The sequence below is a fragment of the Corapipo altera genome, unplaced genomic scaffold (assembly GCF_003945725.1).
Source record: "Corapipo altera isolate COAL_440 unplaced genomic scaffold, ASM394572v1 70, whole genome shotgun sequence".
Taxonomy (NCBI): Eukaryota; Metazoa; Chordata; class Aves; order Passeriformes; family Pipridae; genus Corapipo; species Corapipo altera.
The window spans coordinates 5,995,575-6,011,950 of record NW_020884911.1 but is presented as its reverse complement, the minus strand read 5'-3'; the positions used below and the strand labels follow the sequence as shown (position 1 = coordinate 6,011,950).

The 16,376-nt window shown below is 40.9% G+C and overlaps 1 protein-coding gene across 10 annotated transcripts in view; it reads right to left on the bottom strand.

Annotated features, from left to right (window-relative positions):
- The window catches only part of SPTLC3 (serine palmitoyltransferase long chain base subunit 3), a 125,356-nt gene that overhangs the window by 53,649 nt on the left and 55,331 nt on the right, over window positions 1–16,376 (bottom strand). For all 10 annotated transcript variants that reach the window (XR_003529434.1, XR_003529435.1, XM_027653950.1 and 7 more), the window contains 3 exons: window positions 12,668–12,792; window positions 10,477–10,570; window positions 596–701 (listed from right to left, as the gene is read on the bottom strand). Coding sequence is in view for 8 of the 10 variants with exons in the window: in XM_027653950.1 (XP_027509751.1) it covers window positions 596–701; window positions 10,477–10,570; window positions 12,668–12,792 (325 nt within the window). In the remaining 2 variants the exon portion in view is untranslated. The remainder of the gene's footprint in view (window positions 1–595; window positions 702–10,476; window positions 10,571–12,667; window positions 12,793–16,376) is intronic.

Below are 16,376 nucleotides of genomic sequence, written 5' to 3'. Positions count from 1 at the left end.
AATTCCTCCAGGGACTAGGGCTACATGGAATACCACCAAATAATTCTTTAGAAGCCAGTCTTTTAATTGTTTCTCTGTTAAAGTCCGAGTCTATTATATCCAGCACTAATTACCAGAAAGGTGCTGATATCACTTAGCCTAAGTTTAGCTTGGGATTTTAGATTCTAGCAGCTGGGTAAGAACTGGGCATGCAGAGCTTAATTAATTCAGTGTAGCTGTCTTTTGATCTGCCCATGCATAACAACTCTAGAAAACTCAGCTTACTCACTTAGCAGAACTCACCTACTATAGCTCCATGGATTTTATCACATCTGTGACAACAAACACCAGCTGATCTGTCTTGCTCTCAATACATCTCCCACTCCACTGTGATTTGCTAAATCAAGATTCAGAACACCCCACTGGAGCTACAGGATCCAGGGTTCAGACTGATATAATGGAAATTAACGTATTTATGATACCACAGAACATTACTGTAACTTCCAATCTCATTAAGATTTCCCTCAGATACTTAAAGTCAATGTTCCCTTCACTCAATATATCATTCTGTCCTCAGAAACGACAGGGTACTCATCTTTCTAAAACACACACATACCTGTAAATGCCCTCCACGAGGATGATAATTTTTCTCCATGCCCTGTGGGTGCGAGGCTGTCCATATATTATTGCATCCCTCAGCAACTTCTCGAGGCTCTGCATATCTTTATTTAAAAACAAAAAAAAAGGAGGAAGGAAAAACATTAACAAAGATTTTTCTAAAGGACTTTTCGATTTTCGACTAGGTGCTATTTTTCCTATACAGAAGAAGACAACATTAAAAAAGAAGAATTTGTCCTAAAGATAAACTTGCTTTATTAATAGGAAAGGCCCAACAGTTGATTTAATTAAATACAGTCTAGTGACTAGGAGAGTTACAAAAAGCTTCCAGTTATGCAACTTATCTGGGAAACTAATATTTATTTTTAAAGGCAAAAGGGAATCACTTCACTAAGTACTGAGGCTAATTGCCAGCAGTTCTCTGTAGGGGTTGCTGATACTCTTAGTGTCTCAGGGCTTCTGAATAGTGAAGTTTTGGTTGCTTTGCAATGACAGGCCCATGAGTACCATGCATTGCTTCAGCAAAGGTTTGGACAAGGCTGCATGAAGCTCAACAGGGTGGCAGGAAGAGAAGTCTTGTCCTTCTCAAGAAGGAAACTGAGTAAAAGATTGCTGGTGAGAGAGGGGGAGACAAGTGGATACAAGCACATGGCATGGATACATTGATCTGGTGCCAAAATGCTTGGCACTGGTGGGACTTTATTACAAGGAGGCCTGGAACGTTAGACTCTTAGCTGCTTTCTTAAGGGCTGAGTGTGGGTAATCTCATACAATTCTTGAAGGAAAGCCATTGAAGTTTTGAAAAACATGGAAGAAGTAAGAAAAAACATCACAGGAATAAGGGTCAGGCCAAATGTGACTCTCTGCAGAGCTGTAATCTAACCAGCATTCCGGTGTCTCCACATGAATGAACACTCTCCAAAATGAATAATTCTGGTACTTTTCAGGAATCTGGATTGACATTTCAAAATGTTTTCAAAGAACATTTTACTGAGTCTTGTAAGGAACACTACAGTTCAGCTCAAACTGTGGGTTGAAAAAATCAGTGGCATTTTTTTGTGATATAACCCCATTTGTTTCAGTAACACATCTTAACACAGTTGTTATAACATTATAAAATAGTACTAAGTTAATCTGTAGAATGCAATTGTCCCAGGCAAAGGAAATACAGCTTAGAAATATTAATATTGATCTACACTTTGGTTTTGGCCCGACTGGATGGGGACATTTGCACACCAGCTGTGTGAATTATGAATAACCTGTGACCTGAGAGATGACAAGGTTATGACTTTAACCCTTCCATCCTGATGCCTCACCTCTTGCTGGTAACATACTGATGTGGGTGAAAGATAAAGGTCTCAGCAACACCTCTGCCACTCTGCACCTTCCAGTGTAATCTCCTGATCTAGCAAGTTCTTGCTGTACTTTACAAAGCAGAGAAAATCAGCTGCCCCTTATCTCAGTGGTGCAATCACCTGCACAGCTCAGTGAACTCCGAGACGGAAATGGTGTTAGGAACGATGTAATGCAGACAGCACAGTTTCCACTAGATGGCAATCAAGGAAATAAAAGTTCCTTGGTGCTTTACAAGGGAAAGTTATAACCCAGCTCAGCATTTGCAGCTGTTCACGTTCTCTTTTGTTTGGAGTAGATAACATTTAGAAATCCTTTCAAGTTCTGAGCATTAAAGGGAATAATGGAATGCTCACGCACAGTAAAATTTGGATGCCCCCTTTTCTCCGCTGAATTATTCTCTACTGATATCACTGTCATCTAAATCCTTTTGGGACCTCTAAAACCCTCTTCTGAAACACACAGGGTCTTTCCGTTCAGTGTTTTGTCTATAGGTCCACCAGATTGGTTCTAGACTTCAGCAAAGCCATTTTGCCTCTGAGATAAAAGCAGGGCTTGAAGATGCAGTTGTTTTAACACACATTCACATGGAAAAAAAAAAAGGAACGAGGAGATAGAGAGAAGTGAAATGCCAATAACTGTTTAAAAAATACATGGATGTGAATAGATCCTCTGTCCAAACTACCATGGTACACGAGGGCACAGACAGGGGGGAACCTCTCTGAGGGATGAGCTTGGCTGACTTTACATGTAACATAGGCCAGCTGGAATACAGGCTAAGAACATCTCTGTTTGCAGGATCAGGGCTATCTCAGTTTCTTTTTGTTGTTTCATTCTGAAAAACATGTATGGGTGACCCTTTCTGAGGCCAGAACAGTGAACATGATTTGTTCAGGTGCAAATGAGTTTTACTGACCTTTTAACTCTGGGCTTGTAGTGCCTCATTTGGAAAGTGGAAATAGGGAGGAGGAGAAAATCTGGAACCTTTTATATTCCACACAACAAGCTGCTTCTGCTCTTCAAAGTGAAGACACAGTGTGCTTTCCAGAAAGTGGGATATACTGAATGGCCGGAAAAACAAGAGTGCAACCCCAGGTGACTTTCAGACATCAAATTATTTGCCCATTAAATATAGTTAGACTGAGAAACACTGGGACATTGAGATGATCAGTTGCACGAGTCCGTCTTGAATAACCAGTTACAGGGAAAATAACTGTCCTTCCTGGTTTGACCATCACCAGCCCAGAGTTTCCAGTGGCAATGGCAAACAACTGCTCACCAGCACAGGAGTGGGTGGTAAGAACTCCTCTTGATCAGTTACTCAAACCACAAATCTATCAGTGTCTCACTTTCCACCTTTTACCTATGGCATATTGTCTTGATATGGAGGACAAAGTTTCCTAAGAGGGGACAGTGGATCTGTCAGTGCATCAGTGGACTTGCATAATCCTTGTATGGGATTTTTCAGAGTTACTTCAACAGAAGTACCAAGAACACAAAGTGCCAGTGGGCTGAAGCGAGTCTGGACCTGGGCAGTGTGTCATGCTGCCTCCAGTGCAGGTGGGACACCAGGCTCCTGGAAGGGCCCCTGTTCTCTCCCAGGCACGCTCAGGGAGACATGGTGTCTCCACCCCTCATCCTTGCACTGCAACACTGGGGATGTTGTCACCATTCCTCTGCGTGGGCTGGAAATCTCCCGCATGATGTCAGCTGAATCCTGCTTAATTAAAATAAACAGGCTACTACTACTCTTGTCACATTCTTTCTTTCACTTTGTGTTTGTAACTCTGATTTTCAGTTTCTCCCGTTCTGCATTTTCATTCAAGTTCCTGCAGACTCTGTGACGACACAGGAATCTCTGCGTTTGGAATGGGGTGGTGGGAGTGGTGATCACTACAGCCACATAACAGTCTGAGATTCCCCTGCCTGCCCCTCAACAAACACAGATCTCTGTGAAAGCAAAGGGCACTCACTCAGGAAAGCTCTCTGTTCACACTCAAGTCAGACATGGCTTTTTCAAATCAGAGAAGGCAAACGCAGACACAGCGTGGTTGGAGCAGGATATTCCGGTCTCCTCGCTGAGGCAGCGTCTGTATGTGTCACAAGGAAAGACACGCCAAACTGGATTAGGCTGCAGTCCACCTATCTGCTGCAATAATCTTGTCTCTGATAGTGGCCAGAGGCTCCAGGGAGGACAAAACCTTAGCAGGTAATGTGCCTTTCATCCTGCTCTATAATAGCTATAAGCTGTCCTCACTTCAGAAATTCAAGGGCCACTGTGGTAGTTTGGTCTGGGCCTTCCTTGGTGACCAGTCTGTAACCAAGGAAGGGTCCAGTATTCCCTACGATTTTTACGTAAGTCAGACTATAAGAAGAAAGGAGGAAAGGCCTTCACTCTCCTTCCTTCCGGCGGCTTGGAGGTGCAGGTTCCCTGCTGTTGAGTCTGCCGTGCTGGGGAGCGAGGCTTGGTAAGGCCTTGTCGACCTTGGGAGGCGGAGGTTGCTGGCGATCGTCCTGGAGCGACTCTTGGTTGTCCCAAGGAGAGTGGTGGGATATTTCTTTGCTTACTCTTTAGTTACTAGATCTCGGGCTGCTGATTAGGATATATATATATTTTATTTTGGTTTTGTTCCCTTTCCCTTCCCTTTCCCTTGTGAAATTGTATATATTTTAATTGTATATAATTGTAATATAAATGTAAATATATTTATATATATCACTTTAGCTGTCTCTCTCTCGTTTCGGGTTTTCTTGGTTGTTTTTCTCCCTCTTCTCCCTGAGGTTTTGGGAGGGGGGACTTCTTGTGTTAAGGTTTGGAGACTCGGCAGGGAGCCAGCTTCAAACCATATCAGCCACTTACACCTTTGGAAAAAAAAAAATTAAGGAACTGTCCTGGATTAAGCCACTGCAAACTCTTTGGGTTTTGCAGTCAAAGAGATATTTTGCTAATTTTTACATGTTTATTTGTCTCTTTCATTTTCCCCTATTTTATTTGCTTGCTTGTTTAAAGGCATGCACTTGAGAGTTTTCCACTATTTTTTCCCCCATCTTCTTTCCTTCTTTTTAGCAAGAGAATACATTTGCACTGAAAAGTTAGGGCCTTCTGCCCTCTTAAATTTCCTTCAGTAGTAACTGCAGCTCCTTCAGGTAACTGTCCTCATGGCACTTGTATCTGAACTCCAAAGCAATAATTGGACTGAGGAGACTGAGAAATGCCAGAGTTGGACTAACATAAATTCACAAATGTTGCCCAAAGCAGGAAACCATATTTTGTATAGAAATCTGAACAGCTCATGCTTGCATGACACACTTCTGTCATCAACTACCTGCTCTGTGAGAACCCATAAAACCCCTTAGCACTTTCACAACACTGAAAAGGTGCATAAGGAGGAATTAGGAATCTACTACCCTAATTCCTGTTTCAGAGGTGGATTAAAGCAGCAGATTAAATGTTGGATTTTCACCTAATCAATGTGTTTGGTTGTGCCTTGCAATTGCCTGCCCTCCTCTCAGGATCACTTGTTCCGATTGCTTGGTGAAGTACCCTTGCAATGAAGAGAACTGGGAATACTTTTCCCCACATGGCCTGATTTCTGTGCCCAGTAACAACATTCCCAAAGACTTTTCACGGAATGGCAAATCTAAACCTGAAAACGGGACTTCAATTGATGCTACATGGGGAAAATGTAGTGGAATTAGAAAGAACAAACAATTCCTAAGCCTTGTACAGTGGCCTCTTATAGAGGCTGATAAGAACAGAGCTCACTTGGATGTAGTTAGTCCATAACACCCTCATCTGTCCACTGAAGGAACACCTGGTACCAGTGTAAGACCCAGAATTGCTGCAACAGAGACCCCTTGATAAAATCACAAGCTGATTAATGGTTAAATATTTGGTTTTGCTTTTCAGGTTTTATTGGAAGGGTCAAGGGATTTTGGCTAATATTTAACCAAGATAAAAGTCAGAGGTCCTGTAAAAGGGCTTTTAAATATAACAATTTCTCCCTGAGCCAGGAAATAAAAGCATCTGAGTTTAGCCCCCATATAGCTTGAAGGACCCTCTTGCCTGTCACTTGGAGAAGGTAGGAGAGACTCTCTGGAGCCCAGGGCTGGTGAGGATAACATCAGACACACCTTCTGGCACATAAACTAAGCAAAGCCAGGCCCCTATCGTTACAGAGGCGGGGAAACGTTTTAGCCTCTCACCTTCTCCCACTGCATACTAGTTTGTTGGACCATGCTGCTGCCTGTGTTCTCAGTGCAGGAATGCAACTCTGTCCTAGCTTCCTAAAAAAATCACTGCCTGGGAAATGGTAACTTGAATGGTGATGACACCACAGCAGAAAGACAAAAGGCAGATGCTCTATGGGCAGGTCCAAAAAACTTCAGACCACTAAAACACTATTACATACATTTAGGACTACTGAGGTCCTAAAACAAAATTTTTAAAAAAAAATTAAATCCCCTAGATCAGTCCATCAGTGCAGGGGCTCCAGGGAGCTGAGCTTTGCTGCTTGCTTCTGCAAAAACTCACAAATCCCTGCAAGAGAAAAAGTCCCTAAAAGGCCTAAACCCCTGTGCCATACTGGTAATAACCTTGGCAGGGTGAAAACTAGAGACAGAGCCCACGGGAAGGGAATGTCCTGCTCAGTAGTTTTTTAGTTATGAGGCTGAAATGAAATATTCTCTTAAATCTCTCTCACACAGATGATCTGTAGGTGTGTGCCTGTGCATTTCTCTCAGCCCAGACCTGTAAATTCCTGTCTGTTTACAAGGAAGGGATTGTTCACTGGCAGGTAGGATGCAGGGCACATTCCTACGTCCAAATACAAACAGACTTATAGGTCCACAGCACATTTTTGTTCTATTATTCATTTTCAGGCTTGAAAACCTTCTTATACACCTGTGCAATGTTTTTGTCAAAATGGATGCCTTTTATTTTACTAGGACAGGCATACAGGTTTAAATATTTTGCCTGTTCTAGACAAACTATTCAGATATTTTATGAAAAGTGTCATGTCTAAGATAGCTACCCGCTTACTGAAATAGAATTTCATTAACTTTTGTAAGAATAATAATTACATTATATATAATTAATGTAATAGGTAGAGATTATTTCTTGTCTTACTCATGAAATAATTATTTATTATAAATAAAAGTGTAATTATTTACTTTTGAAGGATGAAAAATCAATCCAGTATTAAAAATTACATGCTTTGAAATAAAATCCCACCGTTTTACAGAATTAGACACAGTATAGCCTTTGAAAGATGAAGGTGCTTCAGTAGTAAGTTTAAAATCGTAGATTTTACTCTCTTTTCTGTGAAATATTTTTATCATAGAACAAAGTTTCCCGTAATTTTTCTTTGAAAAATAGTTTTTCCATAACAGGGGGGAAAGGAGAGAGATCTGCAAGCTTGTTAGAAAGGGAGGTTACTAGCACACAATCTCTGCATTTTTTTTGTATTATATTCAGGAAGCAGCTAGTTCAGAAAATATATCATTGCTTCACTAAATTGTTACATAATTATTCTCCCCCATTTACAATAACTGCAACAAACATTCACACCTCACCCTTCTCCCACTGTCTCTTCTACACCCACGCAACCAAGGAAATCGGAGCCAAAGTAAATATGTTCCAGGCAGTTTTATCAAGGGTATTACACAGCACTTCAAGAGCCTGATGAAAGCAATAAGGAGCATGGAATAAAGGCTGATTTCCCAAGCTGCCTTCTCAAAGCAAGAAGGGAACTTCCAAATCTGCTGCCTGATCTGAGTTTATTTCGATGCTCCTGCACAGAAAGCATGTCTCAGGCACTAGTGGTGGCACTGACTGGCATCTCTTGCTTTGTCTTTAGTGTAGGATAAAACAGAGTGAGAGTGAGTGTGTTTCTGTACCTTGCTGGAGAATTGTTCCAGCTGCTCATCAAAGGGCTCTCTCCATGCCTTTGACACAGTAACTCTCTCCAGTTGATGCCTGGGGCCAGACTCTTTAAAGGGTCATTAATTTCTGTATATGAAATGACATACATCAATCCCTTGTCCTTAGAAAGAAGAGGTGGAGGGTATTGCCTTTTTTAACTAGAACAGGGGAGGGTTTTCAAAAGTAACAAAAAGGATGATGCTGAAATTAATGCTTATTAGAGATCTACAAGTGGTAACTCAAGGTGCAAAGTCTCCTATTCATGCACAGGGCCAAAACAGCAGGAGGAACTTTGCCTTCACACCAAGCAGCGTCACATGGAGAATGGCTCAATTCCACTGTTCATAAGCATGACAATGACAGCACTAACATAGTCTGACAATTTGGATATGCCTGGATAAATGCTATGTATCCACACATTAGCGAGAAGGATAATCTGGGAGCATAAGCAACACAGCTCTGATCTAACAAAACAAGCATCTGTCTAACTGAAAAGAACCCTCTGAACCCAAGCTGGAAGTTTGGTCACTTATGTCTTTAATTTGCTGTACTGACTGGTATTACACTATTCCCTGACAGATCCACAGAGAACAAGGTTGTCTGCTTCATTTTGTGCATCCTGCAAAGGCAGTCCTGTTGGATTACACCTTCCACTGCTATCTCCTCTTATACACACCCTATTTCCTCCAAAGCAAAAGGCACAGACATACATCTCTGCACATGTGATTTTAGAAGTTGTTGGTGATCTGTAACTTCTGGATATGATTAAGGAAATATTAAAAGAAAGAACTTTCTAACTACAGAACTAACAAACAGACACAGTGGGCTGAGAGAAAGTATAAGTGTGTGAAGCTTCTCCACACAAAGTGCTCTCTAAATGCAGTTTAGGTTCAGGCTCAAAGCCCACAAAACTGTGATGACAAAAGCTGTCTCTCAAATCCCAAACAGTATTTGCAAAAGTTTTCACAGTTTCATTTTGAAAACAAGTTAAGGTGATGTCTCAGCAATGGCATACACGACTGTCCTTGGCAAATAAGACCTCTAATCTGGAAACCAGTGAGTTATTCCAAAGCATTCTGGATGGGTTTCCACTGAGGTTTGCTGAGACCCTTAAAGGAACTGTCTACATTTTCCAGTGCTGGATTAATGCTTTTTGGATAGCTCACTATTATTTTTAGGTTCACACATTATTCAAAAAGCAGCTTTAATTTATCATAAGCACAAGCAGAGGCTGCTTAGCTATCAGGTTCTGGGGAGGGGAATGAAATAGTGAGGGATGGTTAGAGACCAAATTCCTTAGAGTGAGGATAACAGCTCCAGGTGATGTCTTCATAGTTGACAGTAATACACTCCTCAAACTGGAATGTTCTTTGAAATGCTGTGGAAGTGACCCAAGCCAACTGGGCTGCATGCAACATGGATGAGTGGAGAGACCAAGAAGATTTGGATTTGGGTAGTGAGAGGTCATCCTGCAAGATGTTATGTAAACCTGATTTTGAATGGAATAAGGCTTTGAATAACAAAAGGAAAAAGTCCCACAAAACTGGTACAAAACCCATGCTTAGTGTATCCAGATTTGTGGAAGTGAACCAAGCTGGGTTTTGCTACAGGTTAATCTAAGAATAATTATTTTTGTAAAAATATTTGTGTTCAGGTGACCTCTAATTCTTGAATGATCTTCAGAAATTGCTTCTTGCCCAAATTATGAATAGATATTAATTATAACAATATCTTACATTATAATTATAGTGTATTTTTCATTCCAGCTCATCCTTAGGCCTTCTACGACATACGCATTTTTGCTCCCCTTGGGGCTGAACACAACACTTAATAAAGAGAAGGGACTGTATTAGCTATTTACAAAGGTAATCAGATCTCTCTTCTTATTCCTCACCACTTCTCTAGCTTCTAAACCTCTGATGCAATCACTGCCTGGTGGCAGCAGTGAGGATGGAAAGGGGAATTGCAATAGAGAACAGTGGAAAAGAACAACTCGTCATCAAAGGCAGTCCCAATGTCTCTGACAGTAACCACAGCAGCATTAACTAAATAAAACTTAAAAAGCATGAGCATTGTAGAAGATAACTATATGATTGCAAAGTTAATGCATGATTTCTATACTAAAATTCTAGTTCAAAGAATATTTGAGATGATGCTTTTGATACAACCATCTACATCTTTGGTATTAGATCCCTGGAAATTCAGAGTAACTGCTTCAAAGTAATGCCATGTGAATGGAACTCTGGTTGCACTGAACTTGCTGGAAACAGAGGCATGTTTTTGTAAGTGTGTTTTTACTGCCTGAGCTATAATGACAATAACGATAAACCCTTTGCGACACCACACAGTCATTCAGAATGACAGCAATGAGATTAAGACGACACTGAATTATGAAATTAAGGTCCAACCTGATGACACAAATCATACACAATAGTAATTATAGTATTGCACTCTTAATTTTTCCCATCAGAAATCACTCATAACATTAAACAGTTAATCTTTCTGCCTGAGAACTGACAGCAAAATAAGCATTGAAAGAAAGCATTCTTGCCTTTGAGGTGTGAACAATTCTGTCTCTACAGTTTTCCAACTTCAATACTTACTATTATGCTTGAAGATTCTAATAGTGGCACCTGAAAGCCTCGCACCAAGAACGAGAGAAGTGTGGTTCAACTCATCACTTAAAATGAGGCAGCCCTGTGGAGAAGGAGCACAATAAGTACCTGCACGAACTGGGAGGCTGCTGACACGTGTGCATGTGTGTGTCAGCACAAACACACATCTGTGATAAAGAACTGCACCAGTTAAGCTGTAAGTATCAAACATGAACTGGATTTTCTGCCACTTTTCTGAAGGTGCCAGGGTGCACCGCAAAGGCAGGAAGAAACTGTGGGGTGAGATTCTCAGGCACATTCTCAGGTGGTTCACGGGATCAAATTTCTCCTGTAACTGAAAAGTAGCAAATAACCCTACTGAAGGTTGACTGTTCTATAGTAAAATCCAGAGATGTTGCTTCCTCTATCACCTCTCTACAGTCTATTTTGAGTTGTAAGGAAAATGCAGCCACCTCCCCATATATAAAGTGTATGACAGCAGTAGTATAAGGAGGAGTAATAAAAAAAAAAAAAGGCTGGACTGACATCAGCACTTTCCACTGCAGAAATGAGATCAGGAGAGATTGTAAGTCCCACCTCCATTAAGATGTGAGTGAAGTTTAGGCACTAGGAGGAGCCTTTCTCTGGTAATGCATTTACAGTTGACCTGGAGCATACTTTTTATTAATTAACTCAGTTGAAAACTCATTTTGTTTTTAGAAACTAAAATAGAAATGCAGGAGAAGTAAATTTGTATATTACATTAACAGGAGCCAGGACTCACAGTTGAAATTCAGGCCTGAACCCTAATTTAGCTCTGCTTTCTATTAAACATCTTGTGCTGTGGTTTCATTAACCAGAGGGCAACACAACATTAAGTAAATACTTATTTTGGAATCATGGATTAGGCCTAGGTTGAGAGATACTCACACAGTCTGCCTAGAGACTGGTATGAAGCACTAATAGTAAGTGTATATGCATCTTGACAAGAAAATGTAGCTGCTAGGCTTAATTATAGAGGAAAACACAGGAAAAAATCTCCCAAACATAGGGCAGTTACACAATATCTGTAATATATAATAATACTGTATAATAATATATACTGAATTGTTAAATATATACATCATACATCCAGTAATATCTTTATTTGTGCCACTTTTATCTAAATATCCCATGTCTGACAGAGGCTTGAGTCTCCACATAAGGCCAGGTAAGTGAGGGAAAATTATTATAACCAAGGGGCAAGTATCTTAAGCTATTATGTATGTCTGCAATTCCATAAATTTACCTTTGCAATTTCATAAATTTACCTTCGTTAATTCTCAGTATCTGTTCCCTTTGAAAGTGCTTTCTCCAGCACCACTGCAGACTGAAGTTCATGTTCTGAGCAGCTGAAGCAGCTCTCCCTGCCCAACACTTGTATACACATATTCCAGAAATCTCTTGCAAAAGCTGCATTCATATTCAATAGTGAGTGAAGAAGTGTCTTCACCTCTATGCTGCTGTTTCAGAAGTTTTGATCATACGTTCCACACTTGGATGAACTAAGGAGGAGCTCCCAGCTTTCCCAGCACAGTGTCTCTGCTTGTGATGTCCAGGATTGACAGGATGATGGATATTCATGCCTTTGTGTTAGTTACCCCAAATCAGAGATGAAGTCCCTTTAGCACCAAATAAGAACTCAACTTTTGTAATATGGTCATGACTTTAGACTTGCATTTGCTGCCAGCTTTCTCGGCAGAGCTGGCTGGAGCTCTGTTCATCAGGAATGGTAAAGCACTGTGCTTTTTGTCTTCTGAAAGTGTTGTAAAAACTATCCTAATAGTCATCTTTCACCACAGGCAGCTGGGTAATATCTCTGCAAGCAGCCCAAATACTTCCTCCCACAACACCTGGTCAAGGGATACAACGTTCACTTACTTCCTAGGGAGAGGCAACTTCATTAAAAGGAGCTAAGCAGCCATATCCCTGGTCCTTAAATAGGTATTAGATATGTGTGATAGCAACACTCAGCACTAGCAAAAGTGGTGAAGGAGCATATTTAAGGTCACAAGGTCATCAGCCTTGTGACTCACATTCCTGATACCAAGCTTTGTTCCTCGATCAAGCCTTTCCACCCAGTGAGCGCCCAGAATTCTGCAACAGTAGTTAAAACAATCAATAAACAATTGTTCTATGTGTTCCTTTAGGAAGTCCTCACCTTTCCAACAAGGGCTGGAATATTCATCGAGTTAGTTGCAAAGCCCATGCCAAACACCATGGAATCTTCAACACCAAGGAACGTGGCCACAAGTTTCTCTAGTTCTACATGTTTGTCTAGGGTGCCTGCAGAAATAAGCACAGGGAATATTAAACCTCATTAAACTGTGAAAGTTATTAAGGCACAAAACGTACAAAAGAACAGGCTATAAGTGTGTTATTAAACTATATGACATTAAGTTCTAATGAAGGTTTTTCATTTGTATCCTGTGCATGTGGGGTAATGCAAGAGAAAGCAAGGGTGCAAACCAGCTGTGACCAATACTAATAAATGCTGCAGCTGTTAAGGCAGCAAAGCAGCTGCTGTGGCAAAAACCTTCCCTTTTCTGTAACAACTTTTGACACAGTTTATTCTGAAGACTATTTTTTTTACTTTTTTTCTCCCTTGCAAAGAGGACAAAACCACCTCCTTTTTTGTAGGAAATGTGGGGAAAACATTTTAGGGATTCTTAAATTCTCTCTGGATGTGAAAACAAAAACCAGGGACAAGATTCTTCCATTTTTTGTTGAGTGCCTACATATGCATACAAAATCCTTAATTAGGATTTTACATGGATAGACAAACAAAAGTGTTCTCCATATTTTTCTGCTTTGGAAGGTAAAAGCTATTCCACTCTCCATAACTGATGATAACTCTCCCCTTTCCTTCCTCTGAGCAACGAACATAAATGATAAGGCAACACTAGAGAGTCTTCTTTATTGCATCTTAATCATCTAATATTAGTACCTGAAGTCTCCAAACAAATAAGGTGCTCCAACTACCCAACAAAGGCAGTATCCTTCCTGCCCAACTCACAGCAGAAGGAGGACAAAATACAAAACGCAACAAACAAAAGAGTGGTGTTAAGAGACTGAGATAACAAATAGCTTTGAACAGTAAGGAATTATCTCAACTTGCCAGCTCTCTAGTCTTTGGTTGCCTGGCTGTGCATTGCAGGTACCAAGGCAAAAGGAACTCTTACAGGATGATCTGTGGGGAAGAAAAGAGAGTGGCGTGTGGATTCTGACTGAGTATTTCCCCTGTGAGTAAGGCTGTAATCAGGGAACAGAAGAAAAAAAATTAGGCAAGTGAATATCTTACCTCACTTGCACTGCACAAACTGCTGTCACAATAATATAGGCAAAGTGAATTACGACTGATGGGACAAGAAAGCTGTGTTCACTGTGATGGACAAAGGGAGATGAATGGAGGAACACAGAAGCTTGGCTGGAGCGTCTCAACAAGAATGATGAGTCAGGAAGATGATCTTATCTTCATCATGGAGGAGAGCTCATTAAAAAAGTCAAATATAAATGGCAGAAGAACAGTTTCAGCAACAACACTAAGAGGGTAGAGTGAAGTAGTGTTTTCATTATTTTTTGTCATTAAATATCTAATGTAGGAATGACATTCACTTGGAAAAGAATGTGCAAAGTATCTATCACGCAGCCAGATAACACTCCAACAGCCAGGAGATGAGGAGCAAGCGTCATATGGCTTCTGCAAAAACTTTTACATGGCCAGTAAAGAACATATTTTGCACAGAGCCCGCTTGGGTTCTGCTAGACCTGAGCTAACTCTGGCAGAGCTTCGAGAGTGTCTCTGCACTCCTTGTACCACACTGGCTGTACATGGAGCTGGGCTGTCTCTGTGCTCCGAGAAGTTAGGCGATGTGACACAGAAAATCTGGTTCTGCAGAGCCTCCAGCAGATGTGAGCTGACCCTGCATGAAGCTCTTTGAGGATGGTTAATTTTTGAATTTGTAGATTCCAAGATACACTTGGATACATGCTGGCTCTGCACACAGCCACCATTTAGTCGCCAAGCTTCATGAAATACAAAACTACACAGTGCTTCAGAGCTGAGCTGCTCACTGGAAATGTGGGTGAGAATCTATGTCTGAACTTGTAAGCCTGGCCCAGGTCTCAGAGTGTACTTCTACGGCTAGTTCTATATTTTCTGCAAATTTGCCCCAGCTAGTCTTCAACCTGATTACAGCACTCATGGACAATTAAGAGTTTCAGCATGACCATCTGCCTCAGTGTTCCCTGCAGATGTTATTTTGTCACTTGAGGGATATCAGCACACAAAAAGTTGATGAAGTCTGAAATGGAAGCTTGAAGGAAACCACACTGTGGTCACAGCTGGAATTAGAAGGAGGATTGTGAAAGCACGAGAGACAAGCAGTGTGTGCTTTGCAAGGAAGGCATTTTAAGGCATGACAAAATTGTCCCTGACTTTTCCAGGGATAAATCTGACGCTACTGGGGTGGAGTTAAATTGCTTTTTGGGGTTGCATCATATGTTTTCTGTTTTTACAAACAAGAAAAGCCTGACTCAATACAGATTGTTCTGTTAAAGCACCTATTAGATGACCCACAAAGGAACAGTATATTTTGGACCTATTTTTATTGATTTTGTGATTATGAAACATTCTGAAAGTGACCGATCCCTACTTATTACTTACTAATCACAAGACTGAATGGAGATGATATCGTACATTGCTATTGCCTACAAATCCTGGAATAAAAACTGGAATCAGTTTGCAAAACAAAAATCTGAATGACACAGGTTTGCAAAATGAGCCCTGGTTTTGAATTACCTTAATTGTCATGGCAATAGTGTGGGTGGGAGACGAGGTGCTGCAGAAGCAAAATACACACCAGTACTGACACTGGGAGGTCCATGACAGCTATATACACTGCGCAGAGGTGATAAAGCATATCAGCTTGCATTTTGCCAGGTTTAAAGTAAACGGGGTATTTATTTAATAAATTATGCATTTATTTAATCATTTATTTAATCTCCAGCATAGGTCAGTCCTTGGACACTGTAAATGGCATCAATTATATCACTTCTCTCCACTGGAGGAAACAAGGGGGCAGATACGCTCTGCTGGGACGAGGCTTGTTCCACTAGAATTCCCAGCCAGTCACAGCAACCCCTGCAACAAGCATAAACAGCACGACCAGACCAGATGCAAATTAGATCCAAAGGAACTGGCACAAGCTGAAACAACTCACCATCAACATCTCAAGCTACATAAGAAAGGCAGTAATTACACTGCTCTTCCTTAAATACAGCCTTAGAGGTGTCAAGTGAGGTTATCATGGCCCTTAAAATGTCTTGTCTTGTGCTAGATTCAAGACCACCATCATGTTCAGATGAATGAAGTGATACACTGGATACATTTTTATTAATACATTGTACACACAGATAGCTTCTACACTTGCCCCATGCACAGACATCAGAAATTTCTCCCATCCTCCACCTGTTCTGATTTTTATGCCAACTACAGTTTGGTTTGATCCACCAAATGAGGATACAATTAAATAATGTATGCCAACCTCCTGGGAAAGATTTAAGACAAAGAACAAAGAGAAAGGTACCTGCATCGTTAGGAGACAAAATGAAATAATTTGAAAGTTTTTCCTCACTGTTGAACAGGTGAATGCACTACGGTACAGCAGGAGTTACTGTGACCCAAGACTGTATAGGCATTAAGATCAAAGATCTTATCAGAAGTGGACTTTCACAATGGTAGCCACCTCCACAGATTCCCACACTTCTCTTCCCAAAGCAAACCCCCTCCTTTTCAAAATCTGATGACCCAGTTCCCTCCATTAACTTGTCACTGCACTCTGGTGACAGGGAACATGAAGCACACTGTG